Genomic DNA, 15438 nt, shown 5'->3' on the forward strand with positions numbered 1-15438 from the left:
AAAAATATAATGCAAATATTTTAGAAGCAAAATCTTTTTGCAAAATATTTAACATATTAGCTGATAGTCCTGAATAGAATGAAGAGCTACAGTATATTAACAATATGAATATATACTATATTAACATCAACATTAACATTAACATATACACACAATTAACAGTACTTTATCCTTCAAAAATTGAATGGTCTGTTAGGAACATTTAGAATAAACAGGCACACTTTGGCTTTTAATACCACATGTTTCTGTTAATACATAGGCAGTTTTGCTGAAGCAAGATTTTAAATGTGACTTTCGCTGAATGCAATAATCACATTCTGGTATTACATTAGTAAAGGATCTGAAATTTCTTCTACCACTGCTTTGGCCCCCTGGCACGCCCACTAACCAGCAGCAAACGTCCTGCAGAGCGTTGCACAACGTCGAAAACGTGAGTTAAATAAAGAAAAAAAAAAACCCTTGCAAACCAGTGAAAAAGGTCTGCACATTGAACGCACCCCAGGTGAGTCCGTGGAAGTCTTGTCTGTGTGTCTAGGCCATTAAGTTTATTGGCTATCATAATCACCTTCAGGTTAGACAGAAAAACCATTTATGCACATATAGATCACATATAGATTGAAACATACGGATGTATATTACCCAAGTCTGTCTGGGTGCGTATTTTATCGATTCTCTTTCACCTTCCGCAATGCGCAGATCTGAATGGATTATTGTCAGACAATACAGCTGTATTGTCTTAGACTGCTTCTGAATTAAATTCAGTATTGTGTTCAAATATAATTCAGATGACATAAAGTCGGGATATTCTTTAAGGAATAACAAGGATTTTGCTTGTTCCATGTATGGGCGGACATTGACCTGGACTTGCAGACTATGGCATGACTGATGTTTTAAATTTGCATTTCGTGTTGGAAACCCTCTGTATCCGTTCATATCTAATTATATCCAGTGCTCATAAAATCCCAATCACAACCTTAATCCAAAATAAGGATTAAGACAAGCTCACTTATTAAATAAATCAAAACAAATCGGATATTTAGTCAGACAGTCCTGTTTGTGTAACTGGTTGTGTAACTAAGACATATTTTTCTCATAACAAATAGCTTTGTTTTAAAGATATTAAAAGCCCAAACAGAAAGAAGCAGTGGCTTTTAAAGAACAGGACAGCCGGATCTCTGATCTTCCTTTGGGATATTGAATTGGAAACAAATCGCAGCAGATTAGTGTTAAGTAAAATATTTGAGGTTACATCACCGCTGAGTGTACTGTATAGACCTGGCGCTTCATCCTGACAGGCGCTCAAGTCTCAGTCCTATTGGTCCTCAGTCAATTGCATTGATGGGTGGACTGAATAAATAGCGAGTGAGATGCAGTTGAGGATGAGATGAGTAGAGGAGCAGCAGAGGAAGTGGGAGGCACACAGTTCATAGTAGCTGCTCGTAACTCACTGCAACAGCGCGCTGTAGCGGCAACTGGACCCTGACTGACTGAGCAGCATCTTTAACTCTCCTTGCACACACAAGTTGTGGTCTCGTTTTCGCCTTTTTTTCGCCACTTTTTTGTGTATGAGCGTTGTTCGCGTTTCCTGCCTGCACTGTGATCCAGTCTTGTCGGCGTCACCCTTACCTTCTTACCCGCTGTTAACAGGTTGCAAGAGGGGGAAACCTTCCCTGCGCTTCTGCCGCTGTTCAACTAGAATTGATTGAAACCTTGAGTCAAGATGATGATGATAATTATTGCGGAGTTCTTCATGGTCATTTTGAAGGTGCTCTGGGCTTTTGTAACAGCCGGGGCTAAGTGGGTTGTGCGGCCCAAGGAGAAGAGCGTGGCGGGACAGGTGTGCGTGATCACCGGGGCTGGAAGCGGCCTCGGGCGGTTCTTCGCCAAGGAGTTCGCCCGGAGACGAGCGATACTGGTGCTATGGGACATAAACAGCCAAAGCAACGAAGAAACAGCAGAGATGGTGCGGCAGATATACCATGAACTCGACACTCCCATAGCTAAAGACGGTAAGTCTTCTTTCCTTGCAGCAATTAGGATGTCATGAGTTTAATTTTTACGCACGGTCAGCAAAACGCTTGGCGTCTTAGGTGGTATTCTTGTCTGGCAAAGCGTATTTCAAGGATACAAGCTGCCGTAGTATCGTAAGCTGTGTTACAATGAATGCACTGAAATGTTTCACATGTGGTTGTATCGCTGCACACAGTTACATATTTTGAAATATAACCAGTCAGACTTTGGAATACTTGTTCAGATTGTTATTTCCAAAAGGGTGTAACAACTGGCTGAAAGGTGAACTCTATAAATATATTTAAAACTGACTCAAAACAACTGCTGAATGATTCAAGCTGTGGATAACAAGCAGTATTTTTAAAAAGTCATGCAGTTTCATTTAATAATTTTTGATATTGGCAAACTTTAACATCAAACTTGTTCAACTGATCCCCTTTATCATATCTTTCCCTCCTCTTTAGGACCTGTTGGAGGGGTCGAGGAAGTCCCTCCTTTCCAGCCGCAGGTCTACACCTATGTTTGTGATGTGGGAAAGCGGGAGAGTGTGTATTCTACAGCTGAGAAGGTGCGTCGGGAGGTGGGAGAGGTGGACATACTGATCAACAATGCCGGTGTCGTCTCTGGCCATCACCTTCTAGAGTGCCCCGATGAGCTGATTGAGCGCACCATGGTGGTCAACTGCCACGCACACTTTTGGGTGAGTTGATGCACAGGCGATTAAGGATGCCATCATGGCAGAAAATAATAGTTTTAGCAGCATGTGGACAGTGTTAGGACTTCAATTGTGATGGTATCATTCCCACATGACATCTGCCTCAGTTTCCATGAGCACAATGTTATCAAATGTGTTTACTGTGATGCCAGGTTCACAGGAATGTTTCCATTCTGACATGCATGCCTATTCATAATCTTATTCTACTGTGTGCCAGACTCAAGAATCAGGGGTTTGTGGAAGTGCGTGTGCTTGCCTGCCTCCCAGTGTGTGTTTGTGTCAAGAATGAGAAAGTATGACCATATAATGCCTCGCATCTTCAGATTTCAGCCCCGTTTAGTTTGATTATGCCAGAGGAAAGTCACGGGTTTGGTTTTTCATGTCTTTCCTTCGCTGCTCTTTGGCAGCACCAGTCAATGAGGATCTCTGTTATGTCAGCCCTTCCTTCTCCTCTGCTTTGCCGCGCAGATCTGCACAAATCTGACTTGCGTGATGGAAGCAGGGGGTTCTGTACGTGGGTTGGATCTGTCTCAGATCAGCTCGCCACATTTTGTTGGCAGGCAGCATTTTGTTGTGTGTTAGATTTTACTCTGGCTCTGTTTCTCTGGCCTTTCAGTGTGAATGCTTATCTGAAAGTAATAGGTGGACCTGATGGAGGGAATATGTTGCACTAGATAAGCACAAGCTGCAGCGTTGAACAGGGCCAGGTGCTATCACAGCTTCTTTTGCTTGTGTGTTTTGGGAGTGTGGAAAGACAATTTTTGCAGCTTTGCCACAGCAATTAAAAAATCCATTGAGAAGGGCAACCTTACTGATTGGGTGGTTGGGGTGTTTTGCATTCAAACCCCTCTCAGGCTTATCCAATCACCAATAAACCAGTAATTGGAAGGGAATTGATTGCACAGCTTGGCTACAGCCACCTGTGTGGGACAATTGCAGTGATTGTGCACAAATTGGTTTACAGGCCGGCTGTAGAGTAAACTGCAAGAATTTGGAATAGCCCTTTGCCTAGTGGCATGGCTCTGAATTGACCATTTCATCTGTGATTGTATTTGTCACGATATATTAAGCAATGTGTCTAGTGAAGCGGGCGTTGTTCATTTTGAGACTTTGGCCGCAGGCTCTTCTTTTTCCGGAGATCTGCATTCTCAATGATACCATGAAACCGCAGTGATTTGAAGCTCCCTAATTGAGCATGAAAATCTCTTGTGTTGTCAGTCAGACAGGTTGTGTATTTCCTCCTTAATGGATGCTCCATTCAACTATTCATGTGCCTCTCTGCTGGCTATCTCCATGTTCTCTTACATCCAAGATTTGGAGTCAGGATCCACTGGTTGGGTGGCAGATTTGGGATTCTTAATAGAGGTCTGTGTTTGTGTTCTCCCATATTCTGTGGAGAGCGTGGTTTCTTTAGGGGTGGGGTGGGGGGGCAGATGAAAGAAGGACTTAATGAATGGCGACAGCCAGAATGGAGGATGTGGTTCATTAAAGACACAAGCTAGATGAATAGAGCTTAGACTAACAGGGACCTGTCCACTTTCCTCTCTTACACAAACATGATACAGTTGCTCTCTGCATGCAGGTGGTACAATACACAAACCTTTGATCTTTTTTTTTTTTTTTTTTTTTTTTTCCACTTTTGAACAACAGGTTTTTTTTAAAATGACTTACAGTTTATGACTCACATTAGTTGTACAAAGTTTGACGTGTATTTGAAACCCTCTCTGAGGTATTTGATTTCAAGGCTTTTTATAGAATGATGACACTAGAGAGATATTTCAAAAGAGGAGTTTTTTTTCTTTTATGAAGACTGGAATTAGGGATTAACTTGAAGAGTCATTCAGCTCCTGTCGTTCTAATTTACAGAAGCACAGAGGTTTGCTCGTTCCACCATTGTAGTTTCTTTTAATGCGTCAGCAGTGGACATAAATAGCCGCAGTACATTCTTCTTGCAGTATGTTCATCTTACTCAGCTTGTCCAGAGTCATTATTCTGCAAATATATAATGACGCTATACCAAAACTTCTTCACCATCTTAATCCCAGCCATTTATTGATATTTTCCAGCACCCATTTTCTCCAGAGCAACATGACAGCAGGTTCATAGCTGTCTCTACATCTGAAATGCAGCACTGAGTAAAAGAAATGAGCAAAGCAAAGGCGAGAGTCCAGACATGAAGAGAAAAGATTTTTATTTTATGTGTGAATTCTCATTTGTTGGACTGTGTGGTGGGAATAAGGCAGGGATTGAGGCATGAGCAGGAAACTGATGGTAATCGTAGTGTGTGGGTGTCTGCCAGACCAACCCAGCTCAGACCCCACACTTCCATCCTCCTTCCACAGGCCCCTCAGACTCCTCCCAACCTGATTTGGAGGCAGTGGGTGCAGCTGCATGGGAGTCATGGAGGCCAGCTCTGTTCATCCGGCTCTGCCACACACACAGACACACACATGGACAAACAGCTATGATTCAGTCTCTTGTTCCCTTCTGGATTTTTTTTTATGAGGCAGGGGGTCATCACATTCAATTTGTCTGATGATGCTTTGATTAGTCCAGCTGGCCATTTGTGATGTTTGAGCCAGTTTTTAGTCATGCCGGAAACAGACTGTGCACGTATTCCACCCAGTGTCACCAGAGTTACTGTGTTTAGTGGACTGACATGAAAGGAAATCATCTTCAGCATCTTGAGCTGGTTATACAACAGGTGGTTTATGAACAATAAGCAGTGATTCGCCTTCGCGTGGAAATCCTACCGCTCTTGTGCGCTGACATGAAAGCGCAGAGCACTCGCGAGTGACATGGCGGGAAAAGAGCAGAGGAAAGAAAAGAGGAAGGAAGGCAGTGCCGTCCCATCCACAGGCGAGGCAAGAGGGTAATGGTAAGCTGCTGCTGACCCACTTTATCTGACAATTGGTTTCTTGTCTGTGGATCAGCTTGACAAGATGCCAGGCGACAGGAGCCAAGTTCCGCAGGCCGCATTCCTGCTGTAGTCAGAGAAAGGAGGCAGCCAGGCAGAAGGGTCCTACTTGACTGGCTTTATACGGGCCCCTCCTCAAGCCTGGTGCACCTGTACCCTCAGTGGAGCCAGCCATGACTACTCCTGTGTTGGTTCTCTCCTTAAGCATGTACCTGTTCAAGATTTAAGGGATGAGATTAAAGGAAGGAGTTAGCATTTAGGGCCAAAAGTCTTGTATTTTTTCAGACAAAAACACTTCAATATTGAAAACTTATATAAAAATGTCTTAAGAAATGACTTAAAATAATACCAACCTTAGTTAGCATAATGTCTTCAGGTAAACATTCACAAGTTCTAATGGCTGAGGTGTGATTGCCAGAGAACCTCAATTTGTTATTAAAATTGGTCTAGCAGGTGACCAAATGTAAAACTAAGGTGGTTTAGAATTGCTGGCGACACATTTTGTTGAGCTCCTCGCCTCTTGGTGTATTGACACCACGTCATCCCTATTCTATTGATGATGCTTTTCAGGTAAATTGGATTCCTGTTGTACAACCAGCAGAGAGGCTAGCAGAGGCTGATTGACTAGCATGGCCACCTCAATATGACCAATCTGCATCCACCATCCCTGGTGACCACTAAACTCAACCCACACAAATTCCAGGATCTGTTGTAGGATCAGATGAGCTCTTTGTGGTGACTCGAGCTCCGGCGTTTTTCTCTCCCTCTCTGCTTCATTCTCTCGTCCAGGGAGAAGTCAGCCCAATTAAATGGCCATCTGGTCCTACGCAAAGGCCAATATTTTGTTCATATTCCTGTTGGTCAGGCGCTAGCACTAATGCAGCCTGACACCCCAGCTGCAAGAAGCTTTGTGTGGCTTAAATGCTCCTGGGGGCACGCACCAATTAGGGGGTGCAAGCGGGCAGGGCACCCCCACATAGGCCAAGGAGGCCCGGCTGTGTCAGCGGGTAATTTAGTGGAACAAGGGAGCGTTGAGACCCAATTACGGCAGCTCTGATGTAAGACACGAGCCCCTGGTTGCCTTCACACATTTTGTGTCTGAGAGGTCAGTGGGGGTCATACCCACATGCCAGAGCTGCCATGAGAAGCAGGACATAATGGGAGGGTGTGAGAGAGACGGGACGTTTGGTCACGTTTAGCCCCGTCCTCCAGTCTGAGGGAATCAGCCTTTCCTTCATCAGCTCCAGTCATTTTCAAACCACTCAGCAAAATTGTCCAGTTGTATCTAAGTGTTGGCTTTAGTCGTAGAGTGTTGTGCCAGGTCAAGTCATTCTCTGCTCTCTGAAAGTTGCTGTGGGAGTGGGAAACTTTGGCTCAAGTCAGGTATGGGCATATCTTAAGTTAATGCTTCATTTCAGCTCCCTCCCTTATCCACTGCCATTCTGGCTCACAGAGGCCTCTCTCAGTTTTTTGCCCAAGCCTCATGCTCTCACTCTTCCCTCTCTTTGAGCCCCATCATTTGATGAACTGAATATTGCAGCAACATGAAAATTTATTTCCTGGGAAAGCGCAGATGTTTGGAGCTGATTCAGATCAGTTATACCTGCCTATAGAATTGACTCCAAAACGGTGAAGTCATCTTCCTTACACCAGCCTTTCTCAGCCTAGATTTGATTTATTGCTTCCAGTTTTATTTACCTGGCATAACACAGAGAAAGATGTCCAAATACTGATGCAAAGCCTATCAGAAATTGCACTAGAAGTTTAGAAGGTCTGATGCAGTTAATCTCTGGGTGCAGTTTTAATGAGGCTTCTCCTCTCCTGCCAGTGGTTTCATGGCTGTACTACCTGGTACCATGCTCTCTCTGGCTCCCTGCTCCCCTCTAGCAAATGTTTACAAAGGAGGCTGAATCATTTCTCTGGCAAGGCTTTCATACTGTACCAACCAATGAAACTTTACCTTTCATTTATATGACCACATAATAATTGGAAGCTAGGAATAAAAATGTCAAAAGTAAATTACAAAGGCACACCTCAATTCTCCAGGACCCAAAGTGATGTTTTAAACATCTTACTTTATCTGTAAAACTGTCAAAAAACCCAGAGGTACTACATTTTACATTTTATATTCCAACAAATGTTGGGTGTTCTTGTTAAAATTGCCCTTGATTAACTTTCTGCCGACTTACTAAAATCAATTTTATCGACTAATTATTTTATAACTATTGGGAATCTTGTGTGTTTTTGTGATGCAAGTGCCCTCAGTGTTATGTTTGTAACCTTGGTGACATTTTAAAAGAAAAGAGTAGGCTACATTCATTGTTCTTCACTATGGCAGCGCATATCTGACTTGAATAGATCTAGCACTGCTTCCAACAAAAGGCCTGCTGGTTGTTTGTAGACCTCCTAGTGGGAGAGTGATTGGTCAGTTCCTATCATTGCCTTCACATGTCACACCTGCTGATTGGCTCATGCTGTGTCCAGGGCAGCTCCAAAGTCAGCAGACGGACAGAATGAGGAAAGGATCCATAGGTTAATCAAGTGTAACTGCTCATTTTCTCTCTCTCTGAGTCTCCTCCCCGGTGTTGCTCGTCTTACCACCTCACTGACTCCCATTGGATCAGTCAATAGAACCGCTCAGACTCTCACGTGGCACTCCGGTGAAACTCTTTAATCTCAGTGCTCATCTCGCAACCAATTGTTCTGCAGACTGGGCGCAAGGCTGTGCGGATAGACCAGAGGCTGAATTGTATTGTTAGAAGTGTTGAGTGAACGGAGGCCTGCGATTGGTGTTGTCACCACCTCTTTAGAGCCGGGCCCAACGATGGGCACCAGATCTGTGTGGGAAAAGAACAGATTGTACAGCAGCACACACACCACATACCTGCTTGTTCAGGCGATACCTGAAGATGGGGAAAACCTTCATCCTCTTCTATCCTCAACATCCAATTCACGCCTGCCACAAAGAAAAAAAACTTTCAACATAGCTTTTTTTTTTTTGTACATTCAAATGCTGCACCTCCAGTGCTCAGTCTGACTTTTGTTTTTGTGCCTGTTATGAATTCTCATTCAGACGCCTCTCTCTGCATCACCATGGAGAAGACGGAGAAACAGATAGAGAGGGGGAGTGAGAGGGAGGCAGAGGGGATCAAAGGGCTTTGGCACAGACAAACTGCACAAGTGAACTAACCTTCCTCCTTTTTTTTTCTTTGCCCTTCTGTCTCTTCTGTCCTTCCCCCAGACCACCAAGGCGTTTCTCCCCAAGATGCTGGAGCTGAATCATGGTCACATTGTGACGGTTGCCAGCTCCCTGGGTTTATTCAGCACAGCTGGAGTGGAGGTTAGTATCATACACAACAACACATACACATCCATCGTTCCCACCATCCAAAACCAGTGCTTTTCTCAAAATCCCTCACTGTGCCAGCTAGCACACTGAGCCGGGGGAGGTTAGGCCCCCTTTCTCTAGTTGTCCCTCCACCCGTTAAATTAAGGGACACAGATGAGCATTGGGGAGCCTCTTATAGATTCCTCTATCTGCAGCAGTGGGGGTGTGGGGCCCCTATTGGGCTCTGGCCCCAGGGCCAGAATGAACTGACAGCTCCCCAAGGGACAGAGACATCTTCATCACTGCTTTGTGAACAACTTTGTGCTCACTCAGTATTCAGGTCACAGCAGCTTTCCATGGATAAGGTTTTGATTTTCCTTCCTATAGTTTTTTTTTTTTTTTTTAACCACAGTCCAGATTCTTTTTGTTATTTTAATGCATACTAAAATATTTAGTGGGGTCATTTATCTCCATAACCACAGCGGGAGTAAATTGGTAGCCCTCCTAGAAGGTTTGTTTTAATATTTTTAGAGAACAGCGTTCTCATTTATCCCCTCTGCTGAGAATGGTGTCATTTTCAGATGTTCTATAGGGACTACTAGTCCATTTGCCTTTGTTTTTATAGCTGTACATTTGCTTTTGTTGTACAAGCATTCATCCATAATGATTAAGTCCCCCTTCAAAGGAGGTGAAGTGCAGTCAGTTTTTGTTAACCTATTATACTTCCTGGAAATGCCTCCAATGTGATTTCAAACATACACATTAATTTCAAGGAACCAAAGCCCTCGTCTATCATGTGGGCACAGTCAAATCTCTTTATCCTCCCCATGTTCATCGACATGCATCTGTGTTTGCCCAAGCCCTTTTTTTTAAAAGATTATTTCCACGGTGAACCACATCAAAACCTTCCCGCCAAGCATTCTCCTGATGCACTGGAGAAGAATGCTAATGAAACCGTAGAACAGCGGACAGGCTTGCTCTGGTTTTTGTGGCTGTATCATTAACAGCAAGGAGAGACCTCTGTGCCCAAGGGGCATGTTTGATAATGTTCTCTGTGGTCCCTGGGTGCGGGCAGGGGCAGAGCTTTACAGGGCTAACCTGTTCTCTCTTTATTCCCTCAGGATTACTGTGCCAGTAAATTTGGTGCCATTGGGTTCCACGAGTCACTGAGCCATGAGCTGAAGGCTTCGGAGAAGGATGGCATCAATATGACTTTGGTGTGCCCTTACCTGGTCGACACGGGAATGTTCAAAGGCTGCAGGATAAGGTAAGCTTCAATACACACTGGCCAGTGTAATAATGTTTGTGTGCACAGTTCTTTTTTTAAAGAGTTTCTTGCACCTGGGATGAGTTTGTCATCTCTAATTTTCACCATATAAAATTGCCTCACAAACACCATCTGATCTTCAAAGCAGCAGACGATGGTTTGTGTTGTGTGAGAGACAAAATAAAGTCACTTTAATGCCATTGGTCTGCTCTGTGCTTAAACAAAGAGGGTGGCTTTCCCAGGAGAAAATCTCACCAACAGGTGCACCTGGGCTAACCCCCCCCCTCCCTCTCCCCCAGCCAAAGTAATAGTCCCCGCTTTGTTTGATGGTTACAATCAGCAGATGGAATGTTCCTTTTCTTTACTGTCTCAGGGCTTTGGAACAAACTGTGTGACTATACATAAAGAATGGAAGACAGTCAACCATCAATAACCAGTTGAAAAAGCCATTTATTGCTGCAGCTCTGAATTATTTAAATCAAAGATAATTGGCCCTGCCTACAGACTGAAATTCTTAAAATAAAATTTTACTAAAACTGGTTAAGGTTCCCTGAATTTTGGGCCTGTAAATAACAAAGTGATATTTTTCTGTCCACTCAGGAAGGAGATTGAGCCATTTCTGCCTCCCTTGAAGCCAGAGTTTTGTGTGAAACAGGCCATGAGGGCCATCCTCACTGACCAGCCCATGATCTGTACACCTCGCATCGTCTATATGGTCAACTTCATGAAAAGGTGAGTTGCCTCCTTCATTTGTACAGATCCTTATTACTTCCCTCTCACCCCACATATCTCCATCAGCTCACCGTAAACTGTACAGGAGGATCATGTGACACTAATCTTATCTCTGTCCTGTCTCCGCAGCATCCTGCCCTTCGAAGCCATTGTGTGCATGTACCGGTTCCTAGGTGCAGACAAATGTATGTACCCCTTCCTAGCTCAAAGAAAGGAGGCCATGAACAACAATGAGGCCAAGAATGGGATCTAGGGGGTGCTGTTTGCAACACGAACAGGGGGCACATAAACCTGCAAGCATGAGGAAACAACCACTGAGGATGAAAAATGGGGAAGACGGAAGGAAAGAAGAAAAGACTGAATCTAGACTGGTGCACTTGCATTGAGCAAATGCAAAGGTTTACCATATTGTTCCTCTGGAACAAAGAAAGCTGTGTACTACACAAAGGATTTATTTTACTTTTTTTTTTTTTTTTTTTTTTTTTGTCTTTTTTTTTTTTTTTTAAAGTTTGTTTAAAGAAACCAACATCTATATACTGTGTCACTAGTTTTTGAAATCATACAGAAAAGGTATCCAATAATTAACTATTTACGTAATGTAGTCACCAGCCTTATCTAGTGTTATTGTGGAAATATACAGTATGTTACTGTACAAACAGTAAAAATCTTTTTTTTTTTTCACTTTTTATTTTTTTGTAGACATGCACTGTAATTTTCTGATTTTTCTCCACACTGCCAGCATTCTCTGTATAGGAAGATTCAACACAGCATTTCAAACTACCCAACCTCTCCCCACACAGAGGCTCTTTATCAGTCAATCTGTCTGCAACATACAGTACTGATTAAAGCTTGTGCCATTTAAAATAAACCAAGACAAATATTTCACAATTAAGTTTACCTTATTCAGTTAATATGTTGAGATACAGACATGTTGCATATATGTTGAAAATCAAGTCCATGCATTCCAAATGGGACATTTAATGGCCAGACTGTGGCTGACTCCAGTTTAATGAGACTCAACTGAGTCCTTTTTTTTTTTTTTAATGGTCCTGTTATTTCAGGTCTGTATTGACTAACCTCTCAAATTAAAGTGCACAAGGGAGTCAGTGTCCTGGGTTGAACTAGCATGTGTGACACATTCAGAATGTACTGGGAGAAACTGAGAGGAAATACATTTTTATTTTCTCTCATTTGTCTTTATTTTTGAGATCTGTGGTGTTTATATTGTAAATTTGTTATCAATATTTTTTTGTTTAAAAAAAATAATCCAACATAGGCTGTAAGTCCAGGCGAACCGCTGGCCCAACACTGATAGTTGAGGGAAATCTATTAAAGACACTAGCTTTCCGTATTTTTTTTATTTTTTATTTTTTTTCCAAAATAACACTAACTCTTCTGTCCATTGTCCACCTTGTCCAGTTAAAGTGAAATGTAAATGTTTAAATGTAACTGTTGTGAATACCCCAGTATCCCAAAATGACTGTCTCCACCATATTTGATGTATGAATATTTTATATACCTTTGGGACGACAAGAGTTTTTGAATTTCAACTACATTCCAATAGGCATCATTCCTTCAGTCACAGTGATGAGCCTAAATTCTCTACCTCTTAATTTTTGCCATTTTTTTTTGACAGTATGACATAAGCCTCTTTTTTTTTTTTTTTTTTTTTTTTTTTTTTTTTTTTTGTAATTTTCTGAAGACTGCTCTATAGCAGAGCAAATGTGGTTCCAATGTTTAGTGTCTCTACCTAACTTAAATTAATAAAGTGATTTAGATTATTAAATGGTGTGTTGGTATTACTTTTCCAAACTGAAATGAAACAACTACTCAACAGAACAAACAAAACATCTGTGACTGTATCCTGAACATTTTGTCTTTGTATTTGATATTCAGAATCCTATGAATCACTAGTGAGTGACAGGAAAGAGGATCTTCTGCAGTGCTGATGAACTTTTTGGACTCTATTTCCATTGTTGACACGACACCCACCCAGCCCTCTTCTTCTCTTAAGGACTGCTCTTTTGACTAGTATCAGTAACACTGTCCTCCCACATTGTGCCACACTGTGAGTCAGGCAGCCTTTAGATATGGGTGTTGGCTAAAGAAGGCAAGAGGCATTTGCCTTCTGTAGTAAATATAGTATAGTTTCAGCATCAGACATGTGACATTTAAAAAGGTCTTAACCCATGAGTCAGGAAAAGTGACAAGTCACACTATAAAACCATTAAAAAGGAAGGAGGATGCAAAAAAAATAGTCATACTGTGAATTACAGAAAGGTTAGCAGTGGGTCACAATGATATTTTTCTAAGTCAGCTTCATACAGAATAAAAATTATTGGGTGGCTACTAGCATTTAATGGTGCTGCTTCAGTTAAAACCAGTTCTGACAGCTGTCTCCTTGCTGAGACGAGTGACTGGGAGCAGAAGAATGAATTCCCACCATTCCTGCTGGAGCTGTTATGAAGCTCACCCTGACCTTTTACTTCCCTAAAGGAAAGTGAGGAAAAAGCAAAATTTCCTAATTGGTGTCAGCTAAGTATCACATTAAGATGTCATGAGCTAGATTTGGACTCACATGTTCTAACTGCTGAGTTGTTTGTACACTGTGTAGGGCTGTGGTTGCTTTTGAGGTCACGTCCTTGGTATTTTTCAGAAAATTGGGGGATTTTTAGTAACCTAAGTGTTTTTTGTACAACTGAAAGTTAGACATGGCTGCTGTTGGGTATTTACTGCAAATGTCAATTTTGGAAAAAATCTTTTGGACACATTTCTGTGGGTTTTCTCAATCCGTAGAGGAGCATGTAATCCTTTTTAAAAGAAACATTTTAGAACATTTTAGACTCTGTATCCTTTAAGACATATAAAAATACTCTGCTTTGGATAATAATTTGTTTTTTCCACCAAAAAGTTCAGTGACCTAGTTTAAAATTCTTAAAATTACATTTACTCCTTATCCTTCATTTAAAAATCCATAATATATGAATATGCAAAGATTTATGTTTTTTGTTTGTTAGTTTGTTTGTTTTAAAAATGAGTACAGGACCCAAGATGTCTCCTTTACTGTCTATTTTGCTGAAGTCCATTCTCAGTGTATGTGCACTGGAGGTTTCCTCACACTTGTGAATGTTTCATAATGGACCACAATTGTCCTCCAAACTATTTGGGATGTCACAAAATCATGCTCATGCACACGTCTTACCTGAAACCTAAGGTGAGCATGGAGAATCTTTCCATCTTCAGTAGTAAATGTGAAAACAGCTTTCTACTGTCACACTCTGAACATACATCATCGTGCACAATGAAGCTCAATAATCCAAGTGAAGTAACAATAAACAAAACACATTTTTGAATCAAGGGTGAGTTTAAATTTGATTTTTTTTTTTAGGCCAAGGAAAAAAAAACAACAAAAAAAAACAATAAAATGATTCATCTTCATCGTCTTTGCCAGAAATGTCTTTTTACTTGTGTGTAGAGGACTTCTAAACTCTGCAGGAAACTACTGCTTTTAAATGAATTATTCATGGGAATTAAATATAATAAATTAAATATTAAAAAAACTCTATTTTTGGAATCTGGACAAAATGTTTTGCAAGAGAGAGCGAGATGACAGTCTTTCCCTTGCAAAATTTTTTTAGAAATACCAAGGTCACGAGCCCAAGCATGACGGCTTGAACTTTGTATTCCTAAATCTGGGTCAGACTAACAGCAGTGTTTTTAAAACGTCCCATCTCGGGCCTTTCTTCATCACTTTCCTTCTCTCTGCAGTCAGTTAGCAGCTGATCAATTTTAGATGAGTCATGAAAGTTGACTCAGCCTCGAGTCCAAACACTGATAAAGGAGAAAAACAGAGTTTTAAGACTTAATAAATCTTAATAGGTCTCACAGTGGTAATCTTTTACCCAGAAAACTGAGCTTTCTAGAGGCTCAGACCACTCAGAAAATGAATTACCTAATGCAATTTAAATGTTTCTGGAATGAACTAATAAACTACTCAAACAAAATTTAGCAGTTAAAATATTAAAGCTGTTGAGTTCCAAAGTGGAGAGCAGACCAGTCTAGGAGTTAAAATGATCCTCCACACATCTATCAGTGTGATAGCAAGCACTCATCTCTCCACAGAACAAATTGATTTCCTGGTCAGTGACAGAGAATACACCCATTCTCCAGACGCTCTGATTGTTCTTCTCGAACCTCCTCGGTGCATTACAGAGAAGCGCGGAGATGTCAGTGCCTCAGCCCGCAGCACGCAGCGCTCCTCTGCCGTGACTAATCGGGGCTGGATAAAGTTGCTCAGTGGCAGATTAGCTCTAATATGAGGGAGAGTTGTACTGACAGTTTCGATCCCTCTGTGTACAGAAGCAATCAGCACCACTGCAGCCACTTCCAGCTACTGTTAGTAGCCATGTAGCTCAAAAAGACCCCATTGTGTGAAATAAGCCTTTATGTGGTCTGTTTAAGTACACATA

The 15438-nt window shown here is 41.8% G+C and overlaps 1 protein-coding gene across 1 annotated transcript; it reads left to right on the forward strand.

Moving 5' to 3' along the window:
• Positions 1-124: 124 nt before the first annotated feature.
• rdh10a (retinol dehydrogenase 10a) lies at positions 125-12755 on the forward strand. The gene is made up of 6 exons (XM_044339524.1): positions 125-2009; positions 2475-2710; positions 8884-8982; positions 10092-10237; positions 10838-10969; positions 11099-12755. Exons 1-6 carry the CDS (start codon positions 1721-1723, stop codon positions 11220-11222), a joined length of 1026 nt encoding a protein of 341 aa, XP_044195459.1. The 5' UTR covers positions 125-1720; the 3' UTR covers positions 11223-12755.
• Positions 12756-15438: the final 2683 nt, after the last annotated feature.

The sequence above is a fragment of the Thunnus albacares genome, chromosome 21, assembly GCF_914725855.1.
Source record: "Thunnus albacares chromosome 21, fThuAlb1.1, whole genome shotgun sequence".
In the NCBI taxonomy this organism is placed as follows: Eukaryota; Metazoa; Chordata; class Actinopteri; order Scombriformes; family Scombridae; genus Thunnus; species Thunnus albacares.